The 19735-nt window shown below is 51.7% G+C and overlaps 1 protein-coding gene across 1 annotated transcript; it reads left to right on the plus strand.

Annotated features, from left to right (window-relative positions):
* Nucleotides 1-6661: 6661 nt before the first annotated feature.
* On the plus strand, nt 6662-17818 carry TMEM265 (transmembrane protein 265). The gene is made up of 3 exons (XM_073635278.1): nt 6662-7194; nt 8179-8352; nt 15697-17818. The coding sequence occupies exons 1-3, from the start codon at nt 7138-7140 to the stop codon at nt 15847-15849; spliced, it is 384 nt and encodes a 127-aa protein (XP_073491379.1). The 5' UTR covers nt 6662-7137; the 3' UTR covers nt 15850-17818.
* Nucleotides 17819-19735: the final 1917 nt, after the last annotated feature.

Below are 19735 nucleotides of genomic sequence, written 5' to 3' on the forward strand. Positions count from 1 at the left end.
TCTCTGGGGGTTAACAGTTCTTTAATCGTGGAGGTGATTCAAAGACTTGTATTCATATCTCACACGGCTATATACATGTTAAGCCCAGGATGGATCTTCATCCTGAATTCTTGTTTTCAACTGGTGGGGATGAAAATCCATTGCTGGAAGGGTACCGGGAAGAGCTTCATGACCTTAGTGCTCCTAGGTACCCTTCCAGCATTGGAGGCATCATTAACCCTACTGCCCAGACGGTAAAAGCCTGTGTGACTTACCGCCAACGGCCAGCGAGTCCATCTTTTCTGGTAAGGGCATTTTATTTTCATCCCCACCAGTTGAAAACAAGAATTCAGGATGAAGATCCATCCTGGGCTTAACATGTATATAGCCGTGTGAGATATGAATACAAGTCTTTGAATCACCTCCACGATTAAAGAATTGTTAACCCCCAGAGACTTTTGAGTCCATTTATTTATTTATCGGCCATCTTTTTGATCACTCTGTTTTTATGTTATCTTTTCACGTATGGTTATATGTGAATATGTCCCCAGAGGTTTATAGGGATAAAACATAAGATTTGAGTTTTATGTTCTTCTTGGGGCTTTTTTCATGTGGCAGCATTTTTTTGTGTGTTAATAACACTTCACTGTTGATTGATTATATTGGTTAAACAGTTCTCAAGAGTTCACAAGAGTCTTTAATGAGACCCTTTTATATGACTTGTAGATATTTACTTATCTGCTATTGTTATAATCACTCACATTTTTTATGTAGAGGTGGCCTATGTATAGACCCCTCCGGTATCACCTTCACATTTTAGATGTGATTTCATTTGAATATAGCGCTACACTTTTTGCTTTTTATTTCTATACACAATTTGTCTAATTGTTAGCGTTGGCTGCTTTCTATATTTGAGTTGGCGCAGCAGTTCTTTCTTGTTATTTAAGACAAGATCCAGGCACACGCTCTTTTGACAAAAGTCAGACGCTTGGTTGGCCAACAATCTGATCATGTGTACCAGGCTTAAGAGAGAGAGTCATTGTGTGACTTAAATACACAGAACAGCCCCAGAGACCCTCACTCACCCCCACCCTTCCCCCTCCCTAGAAATATCCCAGCAGCTCCCTTTGGAGAGGTTGGATATACAAAGTCCACAGCCCCGTGTGTGAGACACTCAGTGTTCCTGGCAATATAGCTCATGACTACTCCAGAGATGGTGAACAAATGCAGGTCTGAACAATGGCGCCCCAATTACCAGAAATGGGGAAGAGGAGCCCATTTACTTGGATTTAAATACCGGACACCCCTAAGCTCCCTAATACTAAAGAAAAAGCCATGGAGGAAGCAAACAAGAGCATCAGATTGGAGATGGGGGTCCATACTGACTCCTGGGAAATGGATGGAAGACGGGAAATGGATGAAGCAACGGATCCAGGTTCTATCTCCAATGCTGAGCAGTATCGTCTCCAAGCCACGTTGGGCTGCGCCACAGAAAACCAAGGTGCGTTTTCATCAAACAATTGTTAGAAATTCCACAGAACCTGTTTTACCTGAAATCTTTATTGCAGACGTCTAAGTCAGGAAGACGAATGTTTCCTCTAATGGTGCCCTGTGGAAGTCTGACCCAGTTGTGCACAAGGGGTGATAAGGTGGCAAAATGTGGGGAGTCTATGGTGGAGGACTCAGACTGGTGACCCCTCCGTCCTGGTGATGACTCCTTCTTCTTCTCCGGTCTATTGTGGGGGTTGGAGGTCTCATCTCTTCTACTGATGACTGCTGAGATGACACTATTTGTGCAATCCCTATATAAATCCCCTCTGAGGGGTTCTGTGTGTGTCCAGGCTGTGGTGACCTCTGGTGCCAAACCTGAAGCCATTTGGTACTTGTGTGGCCCTTGGACCCCAGCAGCCAAGAGTGGGCACATTGACTCATAATGATAGTGTTCTCTGGCAGACTCATGTACTCTGTGCCCAGGCAGTTTTCAGTCACCAACCAACACAGCATGTTGTCACTGACCTGTCTTGTGTCTTGTTTGAGCTTGTATCAATGGCATCTATTTAAGACACTTCCAAGGAAAACTGGAAATGCAAAACTCCCTTGAAGCGAACAAAAGGCCATTGACACAGACCTTTACATATGCTGAATATTATGTGTGGCCCCTTGGTGACATCAGGGGTGAAAATTGAGGCTCCCTCTATCTCATACACCGATTTTTACTCGTGTGGACAGTTGAGGCCTCCTATATCTCATACATTCACTATCACTGGTGTGGACGGTTGAGGCCTCCTATATCTCATACATTCACTATCACTGGTGTGGATGGTTGAGGCCTCCTATATCTCATACATTCACTATCACTGATGTGGAAGGTTGAGGCCCCCTATATCTCATACATTCACTATCACTGGTGTGGACGGTTGAGGCCTCCTATATCTCATACATTCACTATCACTGGTGTGGATGGTTGAGGCCTCCTATATCTCATACACCGATTTTTACTCGTGTGGACAGTTGAGGCCTCCTATATCTCATACATTCACTATCACTGGTGTGGACAGTTGAGGCCTCCTATATCTCATACATTCACTATCACTGGTGTGGAAGGTTGAGGTCTCCTATATCTCATACATTCACTATCACTGATGTGGAAGGTTGAGGCCCCCTATATCTCATACATTCACTATCACTGGTGTGGAAGGTTGAGGTCTCCTATATCTCATACATTCACTATCACTGATGTGGAAGGTTGAGGCCCCCTATATCTCATACATTCACTATCACTGGTGTGGACGGTTGAGGCCTCCTATATCTCATACATTCACTATCACTGGTGTGGACGGTTGAGGTCTCCTATATCTCATACATTCACTATCACTGATGTGGAAGGTTGAGGCCCCCTATATCTCATACATTCACTATCACTGGTGTGGACGGTTGAGGCCTCCTATATCTCATACATTCACTATCACTGGTGTGGACAGTTGAGGCCTTCTATATCTCATACATTCACTATCACCAGTGTGGACAGTTGAGGTCTCCTATATCTCATTCATTCACTATCACTGGTGTGGACAGTTGAGGCCCCCTATATCTCATACATTCACTATCACTGGTGTGGATAGTTGAGGCCCCCTATATCTCATACATTCACTATCACCGGTGTGGACAGTTGAGGCCTTCTATATCTCATACCTATATCTCATACATTCACTATCACCGGTGTGGACGGTTGAGGCCCCCTATATCTCATACATTCACTATCACTGGTGTGGACGGTTGAGGCCTCCTATATCTCATACATTCACTATCACTGGCGTGGACGGTCAATGTCTCCTATATCACATACATTCACTATCACTGGTGTGGACGGTCGAGGCCTCCTATATCTCATACATTCACTATCACTGGTGTGGACAGTTGAGGTCTCCTATATCTCATACATTCACTATCACCGGTGTGGACAGTTGAGGCCTTCTATATCTCATACATTCACTATCACTGGTGTGGACGGTTGAGGCCCCCTATAGCTCATACATTCACTATCACTGGTGTGGACGGTCGAGGCCTCCTATATCTCATACAATCACTATCACTGGTGTGGACGGTCGAGGCCCCCTATAGCTCATACATTCACTAGCACTGGTGTGGACAGTTGAGGTCTCCTATATCTCATACATTCACTAGCACTGGTGTGGACGGTCGAGGTCTCCTATATCTCATACATTCACTATCACTGGTGTGGACGGTCGAGGTCTCCTATATCTCATACATTCACTATCACTGGTGTGGACGGTCGAGGCCTCCTATATCTCATACATTCACTATCACTGGTGTGGACGGTCGAGGCCTCCTATATCTCATACATTCACTATCACTGGTGTGGACGGTCAATGTCTCCTATATCTCATACATTCACTATCACTGGTGTGGACGGTTGAGGCCTCCTATATCTCATACATTCACTATCACTGATGTGGAAGGTTGAGGCCCCCTATATCTCATACATTCACTATCACTGGTGTGGACGGTTGAGGCCTCCTATATCTCATACATTCACTATCACTGGTGTGGATGGTTGAGGCCTCCTATATCTCATACACCGATTTTTACTCGTGTGGACAGTTGAGGCCTCCTATATCTCATACATTCACTATCACTGGTGTAGACAGTTGAGGCCTCCTATATCTCATACATTCACTATCACTGATGTGGAAGGTTGAGGCCCCCTATATCTCATACATTCACTATCACTGGTGTGGACGGTTGAGGCCTCCTATATCTCATACATTCACTATCACTGGTGTGGACAGTTGAGGCCTTCTATATCTCATACATTCACTATCACCAGTGTGGACAGTTGAGGTCTCCTATATCTCATTCATTCACTATCACTGGTGTGGACAGTTGAGGCCCCCTATATCTCATACATTCACTATCACTGGTGTGGATAGTTGAGGCCCCCTATATCTCATACATTCACTATCACCGGTGTGGACAGTTGAGGCCTTCTATATCTCATACATTCACTATCACCGGTGTGGACGGTTGAGGCCCCCTATATCTCATACATTCACTATCACTGGTGTGGACGGTTGAGGCCTCCTATATCTCATACATTCACTATCACTGGCGTGGACGGTCAATGTCTCCTATATCACATACATTCACTATCACTGGTGTGGACGGTCGAGGCCTCCTATATCTCATACATTCACTATCACTGGTGTGGACAGTTGAGGTCTCCTATATCTCATACATTCACTATCACCGGTGTGGACAGTTGAGGCCTTCTATATCTCATACATTCACTATCACTGGTGTGGACGGTCGAGGCCTCCTATATCTCATACAATCACTATCACTGGTGTGGACGGTCGAGGCCCCCTATAGCTCATACATTCACTAGCACTGGTGTGGACAGTTGAGGTCTCCTATATCTCATACATTCACTAGCACTGGTGTGGACGGTTGAGGTCTCCTATATCTCATACATTCACTATCACTGGTGTGGAAGGTTGAGGTCTCCTATATCTCATACATTCACTATCACTGGTGTGGACGGTCGAGGTCTCCTATATCTCATACATTCACTATCACTGGTGTGGACGGTCGAGGTCTCCTATATCTCATACATTCACTATCACTGGTGTGGACGGTCGAGGCCTCCTATATCTCATACATTCACTATCACTGGTGTGGACGGTTGAGGCCTCCTATATCTCATACATTCACTATCACTGGTGTGGACGGTCAATGTCTCCTATATCTCATACATTCACTATCACTGGTGTGGATGGTTGAGGCCTCCTATATCTCATACATTCACTATCACTGGTGTGGACGGTTGAGGCCCCCTATATCTCATACATTCACTATCACTGGTGTGGACGGTTAAGGTCTCCTATATCTCATACATTCACTATCACTGGTGTGGACAGTCAAGGCCTCCTATATCTCATACATTCACTATCACTGGTGTGGACAGTTGAGGCCTCCTATATCTCATACAATCACTAGTGTGGACGGCCGAGGCCTCCTATATCTCATACATTCACTATCACTGGTGTGGACAGTTGAGGTCTCCTATATCTCATACATTCACTATCACTGGTGTGGACAGTTGAGGCCTCCTATATCTCATACATTCACTATCACTGGTGTGGACGGCCGAGGCCTCCTATATCTCATACATTCACTATCACTGATGTGGAAGGTGGAGGCCCCCTATATCTCATACATTCACTATCACTGGTGTGGACAGTTGAGGTCTCCTATATCTCATACATTCACTATCACTGATGTGGAAGGTGGAGGCCCCCTATATCTCATACATTCACTATCACTGGTGTGGACAGTTGAGGTCTCCTATATCTCATACATTCACTATCACTGGTGTGGACAGTTGAGGTCTCCTATATCTCATACATTCACTATCACTGGTGTGGACAGTTGAGGCCTCCTATATCTCATACATTCACTATCACTGGTGTGGACAGTTGAGGTCTCCTATATCTCATACATTCACTATCACTGGTGTGGACAGTTGAGGTCTCCTATATCTCATACATTCACTATCACTGGTGTGGACGGTTGAGGCCTCCTATATCTCATACATTCACTATCACTGGTGTGGACGGTTGAGGCCTCCTATATCTCATACATTCACTATCACTGGTGTGGACAGTTGAGGTCTCCTATATCTCATACATTCACTATCACTGGTGTGGACAGTTGAGGTCTCCTATATCTCATACATTCACTTTCACTGGTGTGGACGGTTGAGGCCTCCTATATCTCATACATTCACTTTCACTGGTGTGGACGGTTGAGGCCTCCTATATCTCATACATTCACTTTCACTGGTGTGGACGGTTGAGGCCTCCTATATCTCATACATTCACTTTCACTGGTGTGGACAGTTGAGGCCTCCTATATCTCATACATTCACTTTCACTGGTGTGGACAGTTGAGGCCCCCCTATATCTCATACATTCACTATCACTGGTGTGGACGGTTGAGGCCTCCTATATCTCATACATTCACTATCACTGGTGTGGACAGTTGAGGTCTCCTATATCTCATACATTCACTATCACTGGTGTGGACAGTGAGTGAACTGCCAGAATCCCCACTGGAAAGTCCCTAGATACAATTGTAGACGTAGCGGGAGTGTCCTCACTTATGTGTGTCCCAGCACGGAGACTCTGGTATCACTTCCACCCACTCTACAGGCTGGGAAGTTTGAGGAATGTCCTGACATTCTGAACTCTGTGAGTCACAGCCAGAGAATCCACACCTACTGCAGGTATGACATTCCTCTCCGCCTGCGTCACACCATCTACAATGTACAGAGGGGACCGAGAGCCTCAACACACATAGGAGTGCCAGCAGAAGATCCTACAAGACTCCATATAGGACGGTACACACCGGGGACCCTACCCTCAGGACTATACACACCAAGGACTATATAATAGGAGCTGCACTCGCAGGACTGTATACTCCAAGTTCCCTAAACTTAGAACTATATAAAAAGGGATTGCCCTGTAGGGACTGTATACACCGAGGACCATACAGGAGGGACTCTACAACCTCTACGAGGACTGCGCACACACAGACTACAATCTGTACTTGTCCTCTGATGAAAAGAATTTGGGAATAATGTCATCAGCCATTGAGTCTCAAGCAGAGGGAAAGTTGAACATACTAGAGATGAAGGTAAGTGGGACCAGTCAGTCCCTAATGCTATTGTGCTGGAAAACTTTCATTTGCCCTCTCAGGACCGCACATGACCTCCGACAGAGACGTTACGCGCGACGTGACCTCCGACAGAGACGTTACGCGCGACGTGACCTCCGACAGAGACGTTACGCGCGACGTGACCTCCGACAGAGACGTTACGCGTGACGTGACCCCCGACAGAGACGTTACGCGCGACGTGAACTCCGACAGAAACGTTACGCGCGACTTGACCCCCGACAGAGACGTTACGCGCGACGTGACCCCCGACAGAGACGTTACGCACGACGTGACCCCCGACAGAAACGTTACGCGCGACTTGACCCCCCGACAGAGACGTTACGCGCGACTTGACCCCCCCGACAGAGACGTTACGTGCGACTTGACCCCCCGACAGAGACGTTACGCGCGATGTGACCCCCGACAGAGACGTTACGCGCGACGTGACCCCCCGACAGAGACGTTACGCGCGACGTGACCCCCCGACAGAGACGTTACGCGCGACGTGACCCCCCGACAGAGACGTTACTCGCGACGTGACCCCCGACAGAGACGTTACTCGCGACGTGACCTCCGACAGAGACCTTCCGCGTGATCTTCTACTTAGAAAAATGCATAGAAACATTTGTCTTTATCAGTCAAACCTCAGTGACAGGCAGTAATGAAAGCCTGAATCTTATTGGTTGCTGGGGGTGACACAGACGGGTGTGATTGGAGGAGCTCTCTGATACGCTCCTTGAAATCGATCTGATTGTTGGTGTCACCTGTTTGTGTTCTTCATGGATCTCCAGGAACAGGAAGTGAGAGAAATAACCCCCATGGCTCAGAATTTGATATTCCAAATTCCATCCAAAACTAGAAAAGTGACTTCTACTTTCAGACAACTGGCTCTCCAGATTGACCCGAGACATCTGACGCTCCACCATAAATCCATCTCATCCTTCTCTTATCTTCTCCCTTCAGGAACATCCAAACCCCGCAGACCGAAATATCCAGAATGGCTCATTGCAGGAAGTACTCATCGACAAGAACCAACGCCGGTCATCTCCATCCTGCAGCCTTCGAAGACTGGCCATTATGAGTATTGTGTGCGGCATCTCCTGTGTGGGCATCAAAGCCTTACTCCTGGCTCTGCGGGTGAGTCCCATCATCCTCTGCCTCACCCATCTTTTACCATCATCTTCTGCTTCCCCATCCACTCCCATCATCCTCTGCTTTCCCATCCACTCCCATCATCCTCTGCTTCCCCATCCACTCCCATCATCCCTCGCCTCACCCATCTTTTACCATCATCTTCTGCTTCCCAATCCACTCCCATCATCCTCTGCCTCTCCATCCACTCCCATCATCCTCTGCCTCCCCATCCACTCCCATCATCCTCTGCTTCCCTCATCCACTCCCATCATCCTCTGCTTCCCTCATCCACTCCCATAATCTTCTGCTTCCCTCATCCACTCCCATCATCCTCTGCCTCCCCATCCACTCCCATCATCCTCTGCCTCCCCATCCACTCCCATAATCCTCTGCTTAACTCCTCCACTCCCATCATCCTCTGCCTCTCTCATCCACTCCCATCATCCTTTGCCTCCCTCATCCACTCCCATCCTCCTCTGCCATCATCCTCTGCCTCCCCCATCCACTCCCATCATCCTCTGCCTCCCCATCCACTCCCATCATCCTCTGCTTAACTCCTCCACTTCCATCATCCTCTGCCTCTCTCATCCACTCCCATCATCCTCTGCCTCCCTCATCCACTCCCATCATCCTCTGCCTCCCTCATCCACTCCCATCATCCTCTGCTTCCCCATCCACTCCCATCATCCTCTGCCTCTCTCCTCCACTCCCATCATCCTCTGCCTCCCCCATCCACTCCCATCATCCTCTGCCTCCCCCATCCACTCCCATCATCCTCTGCCTCCCCCATCCACTCCCATCATCCTCTGCTTCCCTCCTCCACTCCCATCATCCTCTGCTTCCCTCCTCCACTCCCATCATCCTCTGCTTCCCTCATCCACTCCCATCATCCTCTGCTCCCCTCATCCACTCCCATCATCCTCTGCTTCCTCCATCCACCATTCTCTGCATCCCCCACCCACTCCCATCATCCTCCCCAACCACTCCCATTATCCTCTGCCTCACCATCCACTCCCATCATCCTCTGCTTCCCTCATCCACTCCTATCATCCTCTGCTTCACCCATCCACTCCCATCATCCTCTGCTTCACCCATCCACTCCCATCATCCTTTGCTTCACCCATCCACTCCCATCATCCTATGCCTCCCTATCCACTCCCATCATCCTCTGCTTCCCTCCTCCACTCCCATCATCTTCTGTCTCTCCATCCACTCCCATCATCCTCTGCCTCCTTCATCCACTCCCATCATCCTCTACCTCCCCATCCACTCCCATCATCCTCTGCCTCCCCATCCACTCCCATCATCCTCTGCCTCCCCATCCATTCCCATCATCCTCTGCTTCCCAATCCACTCCCATCATCCTCTGCCTCTCTCATCTACTCCCATCATCCTCTGCCTCCCTCATCCACTCCCATCATCCTCTGCCTCCCCATCCACTCCCATCATCTTCTGCTTCCCTCCTCCACTCCCATCATCCTCTGCCTCTCTCCTCCACTCCCATCATCCTCTGCCTCCCCCATCCACTCCCATCATCCTCTGCCTCCCCCATCCACTCCCATCATCCTCTGCTCCCCTCATCCACTCCCATCATCCGCTGCCTCCCCATCCACTCCCATCATCCTCTGCTTCCCTTCTCCACTCCCATCATCCTCTGCTTCCCTCCTCCACTCCCATCATCCTCTGCCTCCCCCATCCACTCCCATCATCCTCTGCTTCCCTCATCCACTCCCATCATCCTCTGCCTCCCCATCCACTCCCATCATCCTCTGCTTCCCTCCTTCACTCCCATCATCCTCTGCTTCCCTCCTCCACTCCCATCATCCTCTGCTCCCCTCATCCACTCCCATCATCCTCTGCTTCCTCCATCCACCATCCTCTGCATCCCCCACCCACTCCCATCATCCTCCCCATCCACTCCCATTATCCTCTGCCTCACCATCCACTCCTATCATCCTCTGCTTCACCCATCCACTCCCATCATCCTTTGCTTCACCCATCCACTCCCATCATCCTCTGCCTCCCCATCCACTCCCATCATCCTCTGCCTCCCCATCCACTCCCATCATCCTCTGCTTCCCTCCTTCACTCCCATCATCTTCTGTCTCTCCATCCACTCCCATCATCCTCTGCCTCCCTCATCCACTCCCATCATCCTCTGCTCCCCTCATCCACTCCCATCATCCTCTGCTTCCTCCATCCACCATCCTCTGCATCCCCTACCCACTCCCATCATCCTCCCCATCCACTCCCATTATCCTCTGCCTCCCCATCCACTCCCATCATCCTCTGCTTCACCCATCCACTCCCATCATCCTCTGCTTCACCCATCCACTCCCATCATCCTCTGCTTCACCTATCCACTCCCATCATCCTCTGCTTCACCCATCCACTCCCATCATCCTCTGCCTCCCCATCCACTCCCATCATCCTCTGCTTCCCTCCTCCACTCCCATCATCTTCTGTCTCTCCATCCACTCCCATCATCCTCTGCCTCCCTCATCCACTCCCATCATCCTCTGCTTCCCCCATCCACTCCCATCATCTTCTGCTCCCCTCATCCACTCCCATCATCCTCTGCTTCCCCCACCCACTCCCATCATCCTCCCCATCCACTCCCATTATCCTCTGCCTCACCATCCACTCCCATCATCCTCTGCTTCCCTCATCCACTCCCATCATCCTCTGCTTCCCCCATCCACTCCCATTATCCTCTGCCTCACCATCCACTCCCATCATCCTCTGCTTCCCTCATCCACTCCCATCATCCTCTGCTTCACCCATCCACTCCCATCATCCTCTGCTTCACCCATCCACTCCCATCATCCTCTGCTTCCCTCATCCACTCCCATCATCCTCTGCTTCACCCATCCACTCCCATCATCCTCTGCTTCACCCATCCACTCCCATCATCCTCTGCCTCCCTCATCCACTCCCATCATCCTCTGCTTCCCTCATCCACTCCCATCATCCTCTGCTTCCCTCATCCACTCCCATCATCCTCTGCTTCCCTCATCCACTCCCATCATCCTCTGCTTCCCTCATCCACTCCCATCATCCTCTGCCTCCCTCATCCACTCCCATCATCCTCTGCTTCCCTCATCCACTCCTATCATCCTCTGCTTCCCTCATCCACTCCCATCATCCTCTGCCTCCCTCATCCACTCCCATCATCCTCTGCTTCCCTCATCCACTCCCATCATCCTCTGCTTCCCTCATCCACTCCCATCATCCTCTGCTTCCCTCATCCACTCCCATCATCCTCTGCTTCACCCATCCACTACCATTATCCTCTGCTTCACCCACCCACTCCCATCATCCTCTGCTTCCCTCATCCACTCCCATCATCCTCTGCTTCCTTCATCCACTCCCATCATCCTCTGCTTCACCCATCCACTACCATCATCCTCTGCTTCCCTCATCCACTCCCATCATCCTCTGCTTCCCTCATCCACTCCCATCATCCTCTGCTTCCCTCATCCACTCCCATCATCCTCTGCTTCCCTCATCCACTCCCATCATCCTCTGCTTCCCTCATCCACTCCCATCATCCTCTGCCTCCCTCATCCACTCCCATCATCCTCTGCTTCACCCATCCACTCCCATCATCCTCTGCTTCCCTCATCCACTCCCATCATCCTCTGTTTCACCCATCCACTACCATCATCCTCTGCTTCACCCATCCACTCCCATCATCCTCTGCCTCCCTCATCCACTCCCATCATCCTCTGCTTCCCTCATCCACTCCCATCATCCTCTGCTTCCCTCATCCACTCCCATCATCCTCTGCTTCCCTCATCCACTCCCATCATCCTCTGCTTCCCTCATCCACTCCCATCATCCTCTGCCTTCCTCATCCACTCCCATCATCCTCTGCTTCCCTCATCCACTCCCATCATCCTCTGCCTTCCTCATCCACTCCCATCATCCTCTGCCTTCCTCATCCACTCCCATCATCCTCTGCTTCCCTCATCCACTCCTATCATCCTCTGCTTCCCTCATCCACTCCCATCATCCTCTGCCTCCCTCATCCACTCCCATCATCCTCTGCTTCACCCATCCACTCCCATCATCCTCTGCTTCCCTCATCCACTCCCATCATCCTCTGCTTCCCTCATCCACTCCCATCATCCTCTGCTTCACCCATCCACTACCATCATCCTCTGCTTCCCTCATCCACTCCCATCATCCTCTGCTTCCCTCATCCACTCCTATCATCCTCTGCTTCCCTCATCCACTCCCATCATCCTCTGCTTCCCTCATCCACTCCTATCATCCTCTGCTTCACCCATCCACTCCCATCATCCTCTGCTTCCCTCATCCACTCCTATCATCCTCTGCTTCACCCATCCACTCCCATCATCCTCTGCTTCATCCATCCACTCCCATCATCCTCTGCTTCACCCATCCACTCCCATCATCCTCTGCTTCCCTCCTCCACTCCCCTCATCTTCTGTCTCTCCATCCACTCCCATCATCCTCTGCCTCCCTCATCCACTCCCATCATCCTCTGCTTCCCCCATCCACTCCCATTATCTTCTGCTCCCCCCACCCACTCCCATCATCCTCCCCATCCACTCCCATTATCCTCTGCCTCACCATCCACTCCCATCATCCTCTGCTTCCCTCATCCACTCCCATCATCCTCTGCTTCACCCATCCACTCCCATCATCCTCCCCATCCACTCCCATTATCCTCTGCCTCACCATCCACTCCCATCATCCTCTGCTTCCCTCATCCACTCCCATCATCCTCTGCTTCACCCATCCACTCCCATCATCCTCTGCTTCCCTCATCCACTCCCATCATCCTCTGCTTCCTTCATCCACTCCCATCATCCTCTGCTTCACCCATCCACTCCCATCATCCTCTGCTTCACCCATCCACTACCACCATCCTCTGCTTCACCCATCCACTCCCATCATCCTCTGCTTCACCCATCCACTCCCATCATCCTCTGCCTCCCTCATCCACTCCCATCATCCTCTGCCTCCCTCATCCACTCCCATCATCCTCTGCTTCCCTCATCCACTCCCATCATCCTCTGCTTCCCTCATCCACTCCCATCATCCTCTGCTTCCCTCATCCACTCCCATCATCCTCTGCTTCCCTCATCCACTCCTATCATCCTCTGCTTCCCTCATCCACTCCCATCATCCTCTGCTTCACCCATCCACTACCATTATCCTCTGCTTCACCCACCCACTCCCATCATCCTCTGCTTCCCTCATCCACTCCCATCATCCTCTGCTTCCTTCATCCACTCCCATCATCCTCTGCTTCACCCATCCACTACCATCATCCTCTGCTTCCCTCATCCACTCCCATCATCCTCTGCTTCCCTCATCCACTCCCATCATCCTCTGCTTCCCTCATCCACTCCCATCATCCTCTGCCTCCCTCATCCACTCCCATCATCCTCTGCCTCCCTCATCCACTCCCATCATCCTCTGCTTCACCCATCCACTACCATTATCCTCTGCTTCACCCACCCACTCCCATCATCCTCTGCTTCCCTCATCCACTCCCATCATCCTCTGCTTCCTTCATCCACTCCTATCATCCTCTGCTTCACCCATCCACTCCCATCATCCTCTGCTTCCTTCATCCACTCCCATCATCCTCTGCTTCCCTCATCCACTCCCATCATCCTCTGCTTCCCTCATCCACTCCCATCATCCTCTGCTTCCCTCATCCACTCCCATCATCCTCTGCTTCCTTCATCCACTCCCATCATCCTCTGCCTCCCTCATCCACTCCCATCATCCTCTGCCTCCCTCATCCACTCCCATCATCCTCTGCTTCCCTCATCCACTCCCATCATCCTCTGCCTCACCATCCACTCCCATCATCCTCTGCTCCCCTCATCCACTCCCATCATCCTCTGCTTCACCCATCCACTCCCATCATCCTCTGCTTCCCTCATCCACTCCCATCATCCTCTGCCTCACCATCCACTCCCATCATCCTCTGCCTCCCCCATCCACTCCCATCATCCTCTGCTTCACCCATCCACTCCCATCATCCTCTGCTTCACCCATCCACTCCCATCATCCTCTGCTTCACCCATCCACTCCCATCATCCTCTGCTTCCCTCATCCACTCCCATCATCCTCTGCTTCACCCATCCACTCCCATCATCCTCTGCTTCCCTCATCCACTCCCATCATCCTCTGCCTCACCATCCACTCCCATCATCCTCTGCCTCCCCCATCCACTCCCATCATCCTCTGCTTCCCTCATCCACTCCTATCATCCTCTGCTTCCCTCATCCACTCCCATCATCCTCTGCTTCACCCATCCACTACCATTATCCTCTGCTTCACCCACCCACTCCCATCATCCTCTGCTTCCCTCATCCACTCCCATCATCCTCTGCTTCCTTCATCCACTCCCATCATCCTCTGCTTCACCCATCCACTACCATCATCCTCTGCTTCCCTCATCCACTCCCATCATCCTCTGCTTCCCTCATCCACTCCCATCATCCTCTGCTTCCCTCATCCACTCCTATCATCCTCTGCTTCCCTCATCCACTCCCATCATCCTCTGCCTCCCTCATCCACTCCCATCATCCTCTGCTTCACCCATCCACTACCATTATCCTCTGCTTCACCCACCCACTCCCATCATCCTCTGCTTCCTTCATCCACTCCCATCATCCTCTGCTTCACCCATCCACTACCATCATCCTCTGCTTCCCTCATCCACTCCCATCATCCTCTGCTTCCCTCATCCACTCCCATCATCCTCTGCTTCCCTCATCCACTCCTATCATCCTCTGCTTCCCTCATCCACTCCCATCATCCTCTGCTTCCCTCATCCACTCCCATCATCCTCTGCTTCCTTCATCCACTCCTATCATCCTCTGCTTCACCCATCCACTCCCATCATCCTCTGCTTCCTTCATCCACTCCCATCATCCTCTGCTTCCCTCATCCACTCCCATCATCCTCTGCTTCCCTCATCCACTCCTATCATCCTCTGCTTCCCTCATCCACTCCCATCATCCTCTGCTTCCCTCATCCACTCCCATCATCCTCTGCTTCCTTCATCCACTCCCATCATCCTCTGCCTCCCTCATCCACTCCCATCATCCTCTGCCTCCCTCATCCACTCCCATCATCCTCTGCTCCCCTCATCCACTCCCATCATCCTCTGCTTCACCCATCCACTCCCATCATCCTCTGCTTCCCTCATCCACTCCCATCATCCTCTGCCTCACCATCCACTCCCATCATCCTCTGCCTCCCCCATCCACTCCCATCATCCTCTGCTTTCACTACCCCCATCATCTTTGTTTGCGATAAGATGGATCTGGGTACATATTGTCTTCTCTCTGACAGGCGGAGCGGGAAGTTGATGGGAAGAATTATGTGGTCCTGGCTCGGAGGTCGCGGAGATTCGCAGTGCTGAGCATTGTGCTGTTTGTTGGGGGGTTGATGCTTCTGCCGTTGCTGGTGGTCCTCATATCATACATCATGACGCTCATTGAATGATCTCCACCCTGTTACATGTTACACTCTGTGGGGCGCCAGACCACCAGGACACCGCCGGATGGGTCAGCTGAAGGTCATCTATGGAGAGCATTCATTGGACTCTTCAATCACCCCCTGCACTGTACACCATGCTGAACTCCGCCCATTCTACACACTCCGCCCTCCACTGTACACCATCGCCCCATCTATAGACTCCGCCCTCCACTGTACACCATTGCCCCATCTATAGACTCCGCCCTCCACTGTACACCATTGCCCCATCTGTAGACTCCGCCCTTCACTGTACACCATTGCCCCATCTGTAGACTCCGCCCTCCACTGTACACCATCGCCCCATCTATAGACTCCGCCCTTCACTGTACACCATCGCCCCATCTATAGACTCCGCCCTTCACTGTACACCATCGCCCCATCTACAGACTCCGCCCTCCACTGTACACCATCACCCCATCTACAGACTCCGCCCTCCACTGTACACCATCGCCTTATCTACAGACTCCGCCCTCCACTGTACACCATCGCCCCATCTACAGACTCCGCCCTCCACTGTACACCATCGCCCCATCTACAGACTCCGCCCTCCACTGTACACCATCGCCCCATCTACAGACTCCGCCCTCCACTGTACACCATCGCCCCATCTACAGACTCCGCCCTCCACTGTACACCATCGCCCCATCTACAGACTCCGCCCTCCACTGTACACCATCGCCCCATCTACAGACTCCGCCCTCCACTGTACACCATCGCCCCATCTACAGACTCCGCCCTCCACTGTACACCATCGCCCCATCTACAGACTCCGCCCTCCACTGTACACCATCGCCCCATCTACAGACTCCGCCCTCCACTGTACACCATCGCCCCAGTGCTGAATATGCCCCGTGTACAGACTCCACCCATTCGACAGACTCCACTCCCACTGTACGCCATCGCCCCATCTACAGACTCCGCCCTTCACTGTACACCATCACCCCAGTGCTGAATATGCCCCGTGTACAGACTCCACCCATTCGACAGACTCCACTCCCACTGTACGCCATCGCCCCATCTACAGACTCCGCCCTCCACTGTACACCATTACCCCAGTGCTGAATATGCCCAGTGTACAGACTCCGCCCCATAACAGGGTATGCCTCCGTGTACAGACTCCGCCCCACACTGAATATGCCCTCGTGTACAGACTCCGCCCCACACTGAATATGCCCCATGTACAGTCTCCGCCCCACACTGAATATTTCCCCGTGTACAGACTCCGCCCCTCACTGAATATTTCCTCATGTACAGACTCCGCCCCACACTGAATATTCCCCCGTGTACAGACTCCGCCCCACACTGAATATGCTCCATGTACAGTCTCCGCCCTACACTGAATATTTCCTCGTGTACAGACTCCGCCCCACACTGAATATTCCCCTGTGTACAGACTCCGCCCCACACTGAATATTCCCCCGTGTACAGACTCCGCCCCACACTGAATATTCCCCCGTGTACAGACTCCGCCCCACACTGAATATTCCCTCGTGTACAGACTCCGCCCCACACTGAATATTCCCCCGTGTACAGACTCCGCCCCACACTGAATATTCCCTCGTGTACAGACTCCGCCCCACACTGAATATTCCCTCGTGTACAGACTCCGCCCCACACTGAATATTCCCCCGTGTACAGACTCCGCCCCACACTGAATATTCCCCCGTGTACAGACTCCACCCCACACTGAATATTCCCCCGTGTACAGACTCCGCCCCACACTGAATATTCCCTCGTGTACAGACTCCGCCCCACACTGAATATTCCCTCGTGTACAGACTCCGCCCCACACTGAATATTCCCCCGTGTACAGACTCCGCCCCACACTGAATATTCCCCCGTGTACAGACTCCACCCATGTTTTGTATTATTTGTATGTTATTAAATATTTTTCTATATTTTTTTTTATAAAATAAAACTTGGACTTGTCTTTGTAGATGTCGGACAATATTTGTTTGAATGATGGGGGTGAGACTTCCTCCGAGCGACAGATACAAATCTGATATTCAGTTGCTGGTCCGGTACAAACCTTATGGCACGCTGTGAATGGCTGCCACCATCGAGATGGGAGGAGCACATGCGGTGCTGGGATTGGGTGAGATTTGGGGGGGGGGGCGGTATTTCCATGTCCATTGGTAAACATACAATGGCGCTCTCAGATCTCACCCTCTCAGAGATTTTCCAGCTCGCAGGCTGACAGTCATGGTCACTGGGGGTTGGTAGTAGATGTGCGATTCGTTTCGTATGAATTTCCGGAAATTTGTGAGGATCCAAAATACACATTTTATGCATAAGAATTTTGTTTACGAACTTCGGATAAATTTATCATAATGAACTTTCCTTATTGTTACGAAAAGTTAACGAAACTAAAAGTTAAAAACCCAGAAATTCAACACAGCACAGGGATGGTGGGAGCCCCTCATAATGAGCACAGCACAGGGATGGTGGGAGCCCCTCATAATGAGCACAGCACAGGGATGGTGGGAGCCCCTCATAATGAGCACAGCACAGGGATGGTGGGAGCCCCTCATAATGAGCACAGGGATGGTGGGAGCCCCTCATAATGAGCACAGCACAGGGATGGTGGGGGCTCCTCATAATGAGCACAGCACAGGGATGGTGGGAGCCCCTCATAATGAGCACAGCACAGGGATGGTGGGGGCTCCTCATAATGAGCACAGGGATGGTGGGGGCTCCTCATAATGAGCACAGCACAGGGATGGTGGGAGCCCCTCATAATGAGCACAGCACAGGGATGGTGGGGGCTCCTCATAATGAGCACAGGGATGGTGGGGGCTCCTCATAATGAGCACAGGGATGGTGGGAGCCCCTCATAATGAGCACAGGGATGGTGGGAGCCCCTCATAATGAGCACAGGGATGGTGGGGGCCCCTCATAATGAGCACAGGGATGGTGGGAGCCCCTCATAATGAGCACAGGGATGGTGGGAGCCCCTCATAATGAGCACAGGGATGGTGGGAGCCCCTCATAATGAGCACAGGGATGGTGGGAGCCCCTCATAATGAGCACAGGGATGGTGGGAGCCCCTCATAATGAGCACAGGGATGGTGGGGGCCCCTCATAATGAGCACAGGGATGGTGGGAGCCCCTCATAATGAGCACAGGGATGGTGGGGGCCCCTCATAATGAGCACAGGGATGGTGGGGGCCCCTCATAATGAGCACAGGGATGGTGGGGGCCCCTCATAATGAGCACAGGGATGGTGGGGGCCCCTCATAATGAGCACAGGAATGGTGGGAGCCCCTCATAATGAGCACAGCACAGGGATGGTGGGAGCCCCTCATAATGAGCACAGGGATGGTGGGAGCCCCTCATAATGAGCACAGCACAGGGATGGTGGGAGCCCCTCATAATGAGCACAGGGATGGTGGGAGCCCCTCATAATGAGCACAGGGATGGTGGGAGCCCCTCATAATGAGCACAGGGATGGTGGGAGCCCCTCATAATGAGCTCAGCACAGGGATGGTGGGAGCCCCTCATAATGAGCACAGGGATGGTGGGAGCCCCTCATAATGAGCACAGCACAGGGATGGTGGGGGCCCCTCATAATGAGCACAGGGATGGTGGGAGCCCCTCATAATGAGCACAGGGATGGTGGGAGCCCCTCATAATGAGCACAGGGATGGTGGGAGCCCCTCATAATGAGCACAGGGATGGTGGGAGCCCCTCATAATGAGCACAGGGATGGTGGGAGCCCCTCATAATGAGCACAGGGATGGTGGGAGCCCCTCATAATGAGCACAGGGATGGTGGGGGCCCCTCATAATGAGCACAGGGATGGTGGGAGCCCCTCATAATGAGCACAGGGATGGTGGGGGCCCCTCATAATGAG

The sequence above is a fragment of the Aquarana catesbeiana genome, linkage group LG06, assembly GCF_042186555.1.
Source record: "Aquarana catesbeiana isolate 2022-GZ linkage group LG06, ASM4218655v1, whole genome shotgun sequence".
NCBI classification, from domain to species: Eukaryota; Metazoa; Chordata; class Amphibia; order Anura; family Ranidae; genus Aquarana; species Aquarana catesbeiana.